Source organism: Notolepis coatsorum, assembly GCF_963971535.1.
Source record: "Notolepis coatsorum genome assembly, chromosome: 15".
In the NCBI taxonomy this organism is placed as follows: Eukaryota; Metazoa; Chordata; class Actinopteri; order Aulopiformes; family Paralepididae; genus Notolepis; species Notolepis coatsorum.
This window is the reverse complement of record NC_140179.1, coordinates 46,606,638-46,620,669: the sequence shown is the minus strand read 5'-3', so window position 1 is coordinate 46,620,669 and position 14,032 is coordinate 46,606,638. Positions and strand designations below refer to the sequence as shown.

The following is a 14,032-nucleotide window of genomic DNA, read 5'->3' as shown; positions in this document are numbered from 1 at the left end:
CCTTTAAAAGCCTCTTCCTTTCTCTCTCTCCTCATTAGTCCGTCACTTACTGTAAACCTCTCTGTCTCTCTCTCCCTTCCTTCTCCCTGCTCTGTCTCAGTCTCTCAGCCGTGTGTTTATCAGACCTATAGTCTGTGTACTCTGTGACTTACATCACTGCTCTCTCTCTCTCTTTCTCTATCTCTCTCTGTCTGTCTTTCTCTCTCTCTCTCTATCTCTCTATCTCTATCTGTCTCTCTCTCTCTCTCTCTCTCTCTCTCTCTCTCTCTCTCTCTCTCTCTCTCTCTCTCTCTCTCTCTCGTGGTATTTCCAGATTAAGATGCCCTTAGCGGGGACCAGGGATATGTAAATGGCTTCCAAAGTGAGAGATGCTGTTGTCTGGTACCAGAAGAAGGTAAGACGGACCCTGAACATGTGTGTGTGTCTGCTTGCCTGTGCTTGTCTCTTTGTGTGTGTGTGTGAGTGAGAGACTGAAAGAGTGTGTGTTTGCGTGCACGTGTTTTCAACATTTATTCATTGTCTAAATGAATACCACTGCTCTGTTTTGAAAGCTCTCATTGCCAAAGTGTATTATTTAGTAGGTGTCATACGGATCTTCACCTAGAGCTTTTTGAAATTCAACACCTGATGATGATGATGACGATGATGGTTCAGTAGCAACTGTTGCATGTGGTTTCTAGCCAGTAGACTAATCTCCTCAACGTCTTTATTCTGTGAAAGAGCATTAACTCTTTGACGGCCACCAGCTTTCACCATCTGCGCTGTTTGGCGCCAGCGTTATTGACCATTTTAGTGATGTTTGCAGACCCATCGTGTGTTCTGTATTATAGCTATGGAGACATTTTACAGGCATTGTTCATAGTCCATTACTGACTAATCAGTTCATTTCTACACACTGTAGTTTGTTACACGCTAAACATCGCCCCATTTCCAAAATAATCCAGTCTTTTTTCATAGATCGCGAGATATGCCGCGTTATATGCAATAAGCCTAAATTGTTCTGGTTGATCGCCTGAAACCCCAAATAAAAGGTATATACCATGTACATATGTGCCTTCACAAAATCATCAACTAGAAACTGCGATCGTGTTTGTCGAGCATGTTTTACGTCCCGGTAAAACACAAAACTGTGATCGCTACAAAAACATGTTTCAGGTTCGGTAAAATAGACATAGATTATACCTTACCTTAGCCAGAAGGTATTACAAAAAGAATAATACCTGTGTATATGTCTATACTCGTGTGTATGGGAAATAGGGTTCAGGCAATACAATCTCGAGGCGATCGTTGTGTCTCTCTGTCTCCAAGGAGGAGGAGCCCTTGCAAAGCAAAAAAAAAGAAAAGGAAAAGGTGTACATGCACACCAAGCCATTCCAGTTCAAACGGTAGGTGATACTGCCACCTGGTGAGATTCGATCGTCATTGCAATTCCAACGTAGGCAGATTAATCAGAGACACCTAGAGTGCTCCGGCTGACCGTATAGAACGGGGATCAAAGGAAAATATCAAAGGATCAAAACCAGAGTAACTCTGGTTTCTGGCACTCAACGGTTGGCGAGATAACCCGACTTTACTCGGGTTTGGCCGTCAAGGAGTTAAAGGGGCACTTTATGCTGATTTATTTTTGCACATAATCTCACACAGATCAAAAGATTTGTTTGGATATGACCAGTGATGTCATCAGAGACTTTGAATCCTGGTGTTGTGTTAAATTACAGCTCAATTAATTGATAAGGTACTAGTTCCTAATAGGACATGGTATTGCTATTTTTTCATCTACATCATTTCATGGAGGGATAGTTCACCTTTTTAGATGCTAGTGTTAGTGTACTGCTAGTGTTAGTGTACTGCTAGTGTACAACTAAGGCCCTAATAAAATTCGTTTTATCTTTTCCTGTTTTCAGATTTTTGAATTTTCCTGTTTTCGTATTTCTCAGTTTTAAATGTTCCTGTTTTCGGATTTTTCATTTTTTTCCCATTTTTTTTTTTTATTTAATTAAAGTTTTACCCAAAAAAACAATACAAAATTATGTTTTTAATTAACTTTAATAACATCATTACATCTGCCGTACAACAGTGCCAGTGCAGTTAAATACAAACATTTGCGATAATTCAGAATTCCGTGTTAATATCTCAATTCCGTGAAATCCTCTGCGATCAAACCAGGCTATATGGGGGGGGGGGGGGGGGGGTGTAGTGCTATTAAACCAGGCTATACAGGGAGGTGTAGTGGTATTAAACCAGGCTATACAGGGCTAGGGAGGTGCATGCAGTGTGTCTAATGTTCTGTGTTCTCAGATATCGGATCCTAGCTGGACACGACTGAGACACAGGAGTGCTAAAGGTCCCCCTGAACCTCTCAGCTTTCATACTGCCTAATGTTATCTGTCCCTACGACCTGTCTGTCTGTACGTATGGCCTGTCGGTCTGTACATATTAGGGCTGAACGATTAATCAATTTTAAATTGAAATCGCGATTTGAACTGATGCAATTAGCAAATCGCACAGCCTGCAATTTTAATTTAAATTTTTTATTTTAAATAATTTATTTAACCAGGAAGTCCCATTGAGATACAAGATCTCCTTTGCAAGGGAGACCTGGCCAAGATGACAGCAATAACATTTGCAATACATCACACAGCAATAAAATGTGCGATACATCACACAAGAACATAATAAAAGTGCATGTATAGTGTACAATACATCACATGTAAACACAAAAACACAGCAGAATAGTCTACATGATAGTAAAAGTGTATGACAGTATAATACAGGGTAATACAGTAATTTTGCAGTTTTGCAGTTGGGACCCGACTACAGAAAGCAGTAACATTCTTCTTGTAGGGAGTTATGTAATACAGATTTAAATTCACCAAGATAGACCGGGGTGTCTAAGTGGATATGGTCCTGTAGCTCATTCCATGCCCAAGGTGCGAAGCTTGAAAAGCTGTTCCTAGCTAACCCTGCTCAAGACAGAGAAAACATCTGAGCTGAGTAAGGAAAGGGTGGGGGGGAGCGGGGCTCGGTTCAATGAATGTTTAAGTAGAAAAACGTTGCACTATAAAAACGAACTGGATAGTTGATGATAATAAACATTTAACTTCATTAGCTGAAGTATTCTAAAACCATTTAAGCCATTCTCCTTTTCTGTGTGTGTGTGCACGCGTCTCATATCTGGTCTGACATCAGAGGAGTTTGATAGTATTTACTGAAGATTGCCAGATAATGTTGATATTTAAACATAAAAATTTTTATAATACAAAATAAATATACATTGTGTGTTGTGAAGTTTAGACTTCAGAGAGGGAGAGTAAAGTACAGAAAAAAAGGTACCGGTATCGATTCCCAGGTAAAAAGAAACATTTTCAGGCTTGGTGTCCCAAACAGACCCACCGCGTAGGCCAGATGCAAGCCGCATTTTACAATAAACCTCTGTGGGGCTGCTTTAAAAAGAATTAATGATTATAATCGCAAATTTTATCACAATCGCAATATCTGTCAGAAAAATCGCAATTCGATTATTTCCCAAAATCGTGCAGCCCTAGTACGTATGACCTGTCTGTCTGTACCTATGGCCTGTCTGTCTCCCTGAGTCCCTGTGTGACCATATCACCTGTTTGTCACCTGTCTGTTGTTGATTGATTGATTGAAAACTTTATTAACAGATTGCAGAATGGGTACAATCAGGGCTCTACAGTGCGACCATATTGCTCGCATATGCCCCTAAAAATGTGTGTGCGAACCTGAAAAATCAATTACTCGCACGATGTGCGAGTGCAGATTACAGCCTCAGTCGTTCTTTTTATTTCTCCGCTGAGAATCGTTAAAAAACTACAAGTCCCACATTGCACTCAAGCCAACGGTCCAATCACAGTAGAGTGACGTGACTGGTTTCATGGGAAATAAAGCAAATTACCAATCGGAAGCTCTCATTTTGCTTGTTTACTTCCTGGAAATCTGCCATTGCGATATGCGAGCGTTTTCCGAGCAGCAGAACTTTGTGGAGTCCAGTTAGAGTACAGTCCGCTCGACTATGGGAGCACCTTTATTATAGTCTTACCAATAGCAATAGATTTTAGAACACCTAGATTTAGCGATAGCAATAGTAATATAACGTTAATGCAACAAAACGAATGCCTTGCTTTGTTAATCATAACGTTGATGCAGTAGCGTATGTCGTTGTGTTGACTGTAACGGACATGATAACAACATAACACTGTACACATTCAAATTGCGATAATCGATTCTAACATTTTCAAATCGATGCAGTTGAATTTTCCCCTTCTGATCGATACATTGTTACACCCCTACACCAAAGTAACTGGCCCACTGTGTATGTGTGTACAGCTAACTTGGCTAGGGTTATCAACAGCAGAGGTGGGCAATAGGGTCCAGCTGCAGTGCCGGACGGCCGGAGTGCAAGCGGTGTGACGTAATTGGCAGAATCGACTGTCAATCAATGACACGCAAACTCATAAACAATGTTTCTGTACTGGAGGTGTACAGTATTTCAATAGGCAACCCTGAAAGGATTATTTTTCTAGAAGAGCAACACAGCCAAAACATAGGCATTGTATGCATAAAAGGGGCAAAAGCTAAAGTTAAGTGACTGTTACTTTTGTAGCAGTAGTTTGATTTGATAGTTTATTTGATAGGGACAGTACATGTTAATGAACATCAAGTACAACATACAAAATGTAAACATGCAATGTTGTAGCAAGAGCTAATTTACACCAGGAGACAGCAAAACTCTTTCAATAAATAAATAGCCTGCTTAGGGTAAAAGCATGGTGACAATCAACAGTGATGGGAATAACGGCGCTATAAGTAATGACGTTACTAACGGCATTAGTTTTTTCAGTAACTAGTAATCTAACGGATTACTCTTCCAATCTCAATAACGCCATTACCGTTACTGCAAATAAATGCGGCGCGTTACTATGAATGAACCTGTTTCTTTCATCAGACAGATATCTGTGCTGAGGGGCAATATGTTCTTCCTTGTTTAGTGCGCAAATTCTCCACTCATCTCCTCTGCAAGCACTGCTCCACTGTGTGTGTCTGTCTACTCTGGTCCAATCACATTCAGCGTCCCGTCAGCGTGTCTCCCCCCCACCCACAGTCTGCGAATCAGAGCAGAGTAGGGCGGGTCTTCACGGAATGCATGTTGTCTTTCAGCGGGGCGAGTCAGAGCGAGTTGACAGCGCATCGACAGGTAGTCTAATCTGCGTGTACTGTAGCTAGTAACCTCATTCCCAGTTGTATCCCCGTGAGATAAATGTAGCTAGTAGCCTAGTTTCGCCAGCAGGCAGTTAGTAGAAAAACGTGGCATGTTCAAAGAAAGTAAAAGAAAAGTCGACAGTGAAAATCGCTGCAATTCAAAGCTGCATGGACAAAAAAATATGCGTGCATGCATCCTCCCAGCACCAAGAAACGGTAGCTCTTGTGAAGAGTGGCAATATGAAACGCCACTATGAAACAAAACACAGTTATTTTGATGCAGCCTTTCCTCAGAATTCAGTGCTAAGAACCACAAAAATAAATGGAATGAAATCATATCAAGCTGCAAGCAGAATTATTGTTAAAAAAATGCACATGCATTTCCATAGCTGTGGATGAGTCCACTGACACCACTGAGAATGCTCAGTTGCTGGTGTTTGTGAGGTTTTAGTGAGTTTGTTTGTGAGAAGATTGGATCAGTTGTACTTTTTTTTGGAATACTTTAAACCCTTTTTTTGTGGAATATTTGATGCGGCCCAGCCTCACCCAGACTCTACCTCCAGCGGCCCCCAGGTAAATTGAGTTTGAGACCCCTGGTTTAGAATGATTCGATTAGATTCTTATATCTGTATGTTGTGTATGTCATAAATGTCATGAATTGAAAATGGGGGACCCTGATGTAAACAAGACGAAAGTCTTTCTCTGATCTGCATCCCCTTAACAATTGTGTGTATTGAGCCGTACTGCTGTACCCATTCTGCAATCTGTTAATTAAAATGTTCAATCAATCAGTATATATTTGTTATTTATTTTTGGTATAGTGCTTAACAAGCATAATTTAATGTTGCCCAGTTGTGGCCTGTTGAGGGGCAATACATATCAAAAGTTCCAAAACATCTATTGTATTTGTATGATCCACTATATAAACATAGTAATTATAATATCTACATACATGGCATTTGATTGGAGGCTAGTCTCACTTTGTCCCACAGCAACATTAAAATAGTTTAGATTTGTGTATGTTGTTTATGTAAAAAAAAATATTGAAAGTAACGCAATAGTTACTTTCTGAAGTAACTAGTTACTTTTATAATTTGTAACTGAGTAAGTAATTTAGTTACTTTTTGGAAGAAGTAACTAGTAACTGTAACTAGTTACTTTTTAAAAGTAACTTGCCCAACACTGACAATCAATGATAAAAACAACAATAAAAACAAGAAACAAGTTACATAAACTAAATCAGATTTAAAAATTATCACAGTTCTGGTTTGCCTTAAAATGCAGTTTAAGATGGGTCTTGAACATGGAGTATGTGGGGCACTCTCTAATCACAACTGGTAGGCTATTCCAGTAGTTACCACCTTTAACAGAGAACACAGTTTTAGCAAAGGTAGTATACCGAAAGGGCACCTTACAGTCCCCTCTACTGATGGCCCTGCTGGTAATGCCAGTGTCTCCTTTTTGTTCAATGTCACTGCCTTTCTTATTAGGCCTAGTTGTTGGCTACAACTTTGCCACAGTAGGCATTAATCACTTAATAGTTCAAATGTCTGTGTCCCAGCCGCGGATATATAGGCGAGGCGGCTGAGGCAGCCGCCTTAGGGCCCGCGGGGGGTCTAGGGCCCGGGCCCGGCCCGGGACTGAATGGAGTTGCCGTTCGTTCGTGGGACTGGATGACAGACTGCATTGCGCCATGCCCCGGGGCCCGGGTCCTATGTTCCCCGGGCCCCCTATGTTTCCCATGTTCCAAAAGGGTTCTATGTTCCCCGGGCCCCCTATGTTCCCCCTATGTTTTCCCGGTAGCGATAAAGGCTCGCCCCAGGCTCGCCACAGCAGTGGATGGATTTAAAAGATAGGGCACTTTTATAGATAATTTATTTGTATCGCAACGGAGTCATGGATCTAGTCGTGCCACGTAGCATTATGTCGAATAAATTCAAATAGAATAAACAAGTCTAAAACAAAGACTTTTAAACGAAGTTTAGCCTATTAAATCATTTTATAAGCGTTTGTTTATTTGTGGTCTGCGTGAGAACACTGAAGCAACCATCTGCAGAACACCAGCCCAGCCCTCCCCTCTCCTCTCCTCTCCTCTCCTCTCCTCTCCTCTCCTCTCCTCTCCTCTCCTCTCCTCTCCTCTCCTCTCCTCTCCTCTCCTCTCCTCTCTCTGTCCCCACGCTGTCAGGCTTGATTGATTGATTGAAAACTTTATTAACAGATTGCAGAATGGGTACAATACAGTACAGCTCAATACACACAATTGTTAAGGGGATGCAGACCAGAGAAAGACTTTTGTCTTGTTTACATCAGGGTCCCCCATTTTCAATTCATCAGGACATTTATGACATACATGACATACAGATAGTCAGTACTGCTACATCTATACATTTATGACATACCAGATTTGCAAATACAGTACTGTTTGTGATACAGAAGGAGTCAAGAAAAGGGAGTATATACATTTGACACAGAAACTAATAGGCCCTCCTATTCTTCCCGATTGTAGCCTAAAATAAATTAAAGAATGATGATTGCTGGGAAATGTTGTCTCTCCTGTTGTGCCTCCAGTGCAAAATCTGACTTGTTACTGGAGGACAACAACATTACCCAGCAATCAATGCATCATTGTGTCATGAGACAATTTACCTGGTGCGGAAATTAAAACGAACAGCAGACGTCTGTCTCTTACAGCGAGTGAAATCATCAGTGAGTGAAAGTGAATGATCCATTATATTCCGCAACCATGCCGCCTAAGCCTTACAAACATAAATGTGGCCGTCAAAAAAGAACAGACAAAAAAGAACGGGACGAGAAGAACGCAAAGCTACCTAAATTAGACGCATTTGTTATAAAAGTAACAGGGCCTCGTGCCGACGTTCCTCCTCCTCCTGACCTCCCATCCCCAACAACAACAAGCCCTTCACCTGATCACCCGACAACATGCCCGGCACGGACACTGCCTTCAGCCGCGGTGTGTCAACTACCATGCAGCAGCAGGTAACCTTGGACTGTTGGACAGATAATGAGATTACAGTTTACCATAAACTTATATTTATACATCTATTAGGGCGGCGGCGGCCCAGCAGCCATGGCGCTTATTAATGTAAATAACATACTTGGTTTTTAGAGATCATTTATCGGCCTTTGTTTGCACTTTACAGGCATAACCACCAGTCAGATTCAGAACAGCCAAGCAGTTCAGTCACAGTGACTTTATATACCACCGTGGCCTCACGGCCAGCGTGGGGACAGAGAGAGCTGGGCTGGTGTTCTGCAGATGGTGGTTGCTTCAGTTCTCACACAGACCGCAAATAAACGAATGCTTATAAAATGATTTAATAGGCTAAACTTTGTTTAAAAGTCTTTGTTTTAGACTTGTTTATTCTATATGAATTTTGTCTACATAATGCTACGTGGCAAGACTAGATCCGTGACTCCGTTGCGATACAAATGAATTATCTATAAAAGGCTTTTAAATCCACTGTTGTGGCGAGCCTGGGCCTGCTTTATATACCGCGCGGCCAGTGCAGAGAACACTCTCCGTGGTGCTGAAACGTTTTTCCTGTTTTATTCCACTATTCCAGGAATTTCCAGAATTGTGTGTGAGAGATATTGGGATCATAGGATAGGAGAGAGAGATGGGAGAGAGACCTGCATGACCAAGCTTGGCTTCACAGTAGAAGAGAGAAGACAAAAGCGATTTGATCACTTTATTTTTTTATGACCCTCCATGCTCCGTGACTTTCCTTATTGAAGCGTTCTTATTAATGTCCGTGTTGCGCACACGTGGGAGGAGGGAGGGATGTCCCGGTGCCGGGTCAGGTGGTGTGGGGGGGGGGGGGGGGCCGAGCTGGCCCGAGCTGTCAAGAGCTGTCAAGAGCTGTCAATCTCGCCTCAGGGCCCGTGGGGCATTCCAACCGCCACTGCTGTGTCCCATTCCCGTTTGCACATGCAGATACACACACACAGTGGGCCAGTGACTTTGGTGGTATGTGCTATTGCACAGATGTGTGTCCTTGTCCTGTTCCCGTTTGCACATGCACGCACAGTACAAATATACATTTATTTTTGAAAATAATGTTACTTGAAATATTTTCACTGTGCTCCTAAATATTTTTGGGTGCTCCTACATTTCTTTGTGTGCTCCTACATTTTTTCATTTAGTAGCACATGTGCTCCTTGGGAAAAAGGTTAGCGTAGAGCGCTGGGTACAATACAGTACGGCTCAATACAAACAATTGTTAAGGGGATGCAGACCAGAAAAATACTTTCATCTTGTTTACATCAGGGTCATTTTCAATTAATCAAGACATTTATGACATACATGACATACAGTACTTAGTACTGTTTCACCAAGACATTTATGACCTAAGACATACAAATATACAGTACTGTTTAAGAGAAAGAGACCATAAAAAAAATATATACATTCGAAGGGGAAGAAACTGTACATTGTAGGGGGTTGGGTGGGTGGGTGGGTGGGTGTTGGGGGGTTTGGACATTTACCGGGGCCATTTTCTAATTGCAGCCACCCGTAGGTGCTCTTTGACAGCGGTTTTGAAGGAGGGTAGGGATTAGGGCTGGGCGATATGACAATATTATATAAATATCGGGTACAGTTCATTAACGATACACTTTTTTAACGTATCGTGAATATCGTGATGTTTTGCCCAAGAGGATTGTGTCGCGTCAATCTGGTCCACACGTTCAAACTTTTGAACAACGCCGCCCCCACACACACACACTACTGCATCAAAGTTACTACTTATGATAAAGGCATTCGTTTTGTGGCATTAACGTTATATAGTTACACGTTCAATAACATCAGCGTATTTACCCAAACATAGCAACGTCCGAGGACGACATAGATAGCAAGCATTACTCGAGTTGTGCCCATTCTGCGGTCTGTTAATAAAGTTTTCAATCAGACAGATGTATGGAAAGGCTTTTATTATAACATTCGTTGCAGTAAAATCATTATGCCTCGTTTTAGTCATGCTGCGGTGTGCTGGTAATATTATCGTCGGCCGCGGGGAGCTACCGTTGTTGTTGTTGTGTTGAGCTCTCGTCAAAATCAATGGAGGACATTCTGGAATGTAAAACATGAATAGCGCTTGCCGATTGGTGCTAAGAACAGCAGGGCGGGTGCAAGCGGTGTGACGTAATTGGCAGACTCGACTGTCAATCAAAATTATTCCATTGCCGGCTGAATGATTGAATTAATGAAAACTTTTATTAACAGATTGCAGAATGGGTACAATACAGTACAGCTCAATACAACAACAGTGGATTGGAGGATGAAGACCAGAAAAATACTTTCGGCTTTTTTACATAAGGGTCCTCTATTTTCAATTCATCAAAACATTTAGAGACATACAAATATACAGTAGTTTCATAAAAATGCTAAAATGCTATTGATTGATTGATTGATTTAAAACTTTATTAACATATTGCAGAATGGGTACAGTACAGCTCAATACATACAATTGTTAAGGGGATGCAGACCAGAGAAAGACTTTCGTCTTGTTTACATCAGGGTCCCCCATTTTCAATTCATCATATTTCATATCTAAATCATATAATATCTCATTGCTAAATATATGCAATATATAATCTAATAATCCAATAATCTAAATCTAATATATAATATAAAAATGCTAAATGCATGGGTATTTTATTTTGTCTTTAATGTTAGCTTGCAAACTCAAATACTGTCTTGGTAAGCCTCATAATGAATTGTTTGGGGAAAAAAAGAAAAACATTGATGTGTATCGCCGAAAGGTCAGAAAATATCGTGATATCATATTTAGGCCATATCGCCCACATTATTTTACGGCTGTGGGTAGTAGGGCTGAGCCCAAACGTTCGAACGTTCGAACCTTCATTCGTTACGTTGGCATTCGAATTCTAAATCAACATTTGAATTAAATTTTTTTAATAAAAAATAATAATAATAAAAAAAAATTGCAGATTTTTTGCAGATAAAGATTAGGCTACACTAATATTATAGTATTAAAAGAAACTGATGTGTTATATTCATTAACTCATTCCGGGCCAACAGCGCCCTCTGCTGATGGCCCTTCCGTGCCAACGCTATATCCAATGGAGAATAGGACTTATTTGCGAGTGCATAAAACACATCAAATATAATAGCAATGAATCTAAGTAACACAGTGATCGTCAATGAGTTGCTTCCAGTCAACATGCACTAAACAGATACTTTTTTCATACATACATTTCCATTTTATACCGTGATAAATATCAATATATTTTTAGGGCGTTCTGTCTCATCTCAATAAACTCCAGCAAATCGAGCTTAAATGTATTTCCTTAGAAAGCGTGCCATTTTTCGCTTGATTTATGAATAGTTTTCAAATAAAAGCTAGATTATCGATCGTATATGTGTCCTCATCAGTGATGGGAATAACGGCGTTATAAATAACGGCGTTACTAATGGCGTTAGTTTTTTCAGTAACGAGTAATCTAATGGATTACTCTTCCAATCTTAATAACGCCGTTACCGTTACTGCCGAAAAATGCGGCACGTTACTATGATTGAAGCTGTTTTTTTCATCAGACAGATCTCTGCGCCGAGAGGCATTCTGTCCTTCCTTGGTTAGTGGGCAGTGCACAAGACCAGCGCATACATGCTGACGATTGGCTGAGGTTGAGTAAAATGTCATGGTAAGCCAATCAGAGGTAGAGGTGGGCGGGTGTTCGGAAGCAGGCAGAGTCTGACACACAGCGACAACACAAGCGAGTCACAGTCAACGACAGACCGTGGGTCCATGAGCGTTTTTTGTTCAGTCTTGTGTTAGTTGTGTGGCAGCGCAGGGCACTGTATGATTTGATAGTTTGTTTGGCGAGCCCAATAATCCAAATCAGACCCGTTCCCAACGATAACATCAGGTTGGATGGATGAAAATGAATGGATATCGCTAATAAAATAAATAAATTAAAAACGAAGGTTCGAAGTTCGAACTTTCGTTAGAAAAACCCTGACCAAGTTCGAATCCCCAAAACAGGCTTCGGGGACAGCCTTAGTGGGTAGGGCGTTCCACATTGATGTGGCATAATTCCGAAACGTGTTTAGTCCCTTGTTTGAGCCGAATCTGGGTTGAACATGATTTGTGGAACTCCCTCTGGTGTCGTGGAATTCACTGACCTTTGGGAAGTATTTCGACATGTACATGGGTACCTTAGTGGTGTAGTGTATCTTGTAGACCAGGCCCATTGCAAGTTGCTGTACTCTGTCGTCTACTCTAAGCCATCCTAGGTTGTCAAAATGGGCAGGGGTAAGGTGGGTTTTAAGAGTAAGGTCAAGCAGTAGTCTGACCAGTTTGTTTTGTTTTGTGATGTTTGTAGTGTTGTTTTTAGGGCATTTGAGGTGCTTTGGTACCATGAGGTGCAAGCATAGTCGTAGTACCCTTGAATGAGTCCTCCTGTTAGAGTCTTCAAGAAGGTATTCTTGTTTACCAGAGATCCGGTACAAGAATCTTGTTCGTTGGTTGACTTTTTTGATTACATTGGTTGCCATTTTGTCACAGGAAAGATTTGCCTCTAGGATGGAACCCAGGTAGGTCATTTCATCTTTCTTTGTGACAATATTGTCACCCACAGGTAACGGAGAAACCGTTGGCCTTGCTGAGTTTGTTATTTGATCCAAAGAGAATGGACTCTGTTTTACCCCGGTGTAAAGATAGTTTGTTATCAGTGAGCCAGTTGTTCTTCTGTTGCCCTGTCTGCTTGTCTATTCCTGTGTGTGTGTGTGTGTGTGTGTGTGTGTGTGTGTGTGTGTGTGTGTGTGTGTGTGTGTGTGTGTGTGTGTGTGTGTGTGTGTGTGTGTGTGTGTGTGTGTGTGTGTGTGTGTGTGTGTGTGTGTGTGTGTGTGTGTGTGTGTGTGTGTGTGTGTGTGTGTGTGTGTGTGTGTGTGTGTGTGTGTGTGTGTGTGTGTGTGTGTGTGTGTGTGTGTGTGTGTGTGTGTGTGTGCCGGGCAGATTTTTTACCAGCCAAAAATTATAAATAGCTTTTTAGTGGGGGCGGCTAGGTGGTGTAGTGGGCAAGGCACTCGCCACCAGTGTGGAGACGCTAGGATTCGCGTGTTAGAATCCAGCTCTCCACATTGTTTTCAGTTTAGCTGGTCGTCCGCAGTAATACACATTGGCCGTATTACGGGGAGGGAAAACTGAAGGGTGGGGATCGAACGTTGTGAACAAGCGACTCCTACAAGTCGGTTGGTGCGCCTGCGCAGTAGAATCAGGAAGTGTCGGGGGCAGCGTGAGCCTCCCACGCGTTACTCCTCGACACAGAGATCGAGCTGCGCAGGTGAAAAGATGCGACTGCTGTTACCTCAAGTACCGGAGGGGACTTGTGCTATGTATGACTTAGTCCACATTGCAGCCGGCTTGTGGGAGGCAAGAAACAGCGTTTGTGACAGGGGAGGGTTGAATTGGATGATACGAAATTGGGATGGGAGAAAATATAGAAAATGGGAGAAAAAGTGGATAAAAAAAAAAAAAGGAATATTAGCATATTTTTGAGTGGACTGAAGGAATAGTTTAAGGTTAATAGTTTTAAATGCAAATAATCTATTGAAACATAGAAGTGGGGTCGGGACACACACACACACACACACACACACACTGTGTTTCAACTCACCACCCCTGCATCATATTGTAGTCTGTCTTTAAACTTCCACTCCTCTCGAACGAAACTTTTTTATATTTGAATATCAACATTATCTGTCCATCCTCAGTAATCCTCAGTTTACTATAATATACTCCTGTCCTGAGTCCTGACTAGTGACTTCGTC

General features: G+C 41.6%; 1 protein-coding gene across 3 annotated transcripts in view; it reads left to right on the top strand.

The window, feature by feature from the left end:
* The window catches only part of LOC311241822 (protein PHTF2), a 175,724-nt gene that overhangs the window by 71,730 nt on the left and 89,962 nt on the right, over nt 1–14,032 (top strand). For all 3 annotated transcript variants that reach the window (XM_084330741.1, XM_084330740.1, XM_084330739.1), the window contains exon 3: nt 314–394. In XM_084330741.1, coding sequence (XP_084186867.1) covers nt 350–394 — 45 coding nt within the window. In that variant the 5' untranslated portion in view covers nt 314–349. The remainder of the gene's footprint in view (nt 1–313; nt 395–14,032) is intronic.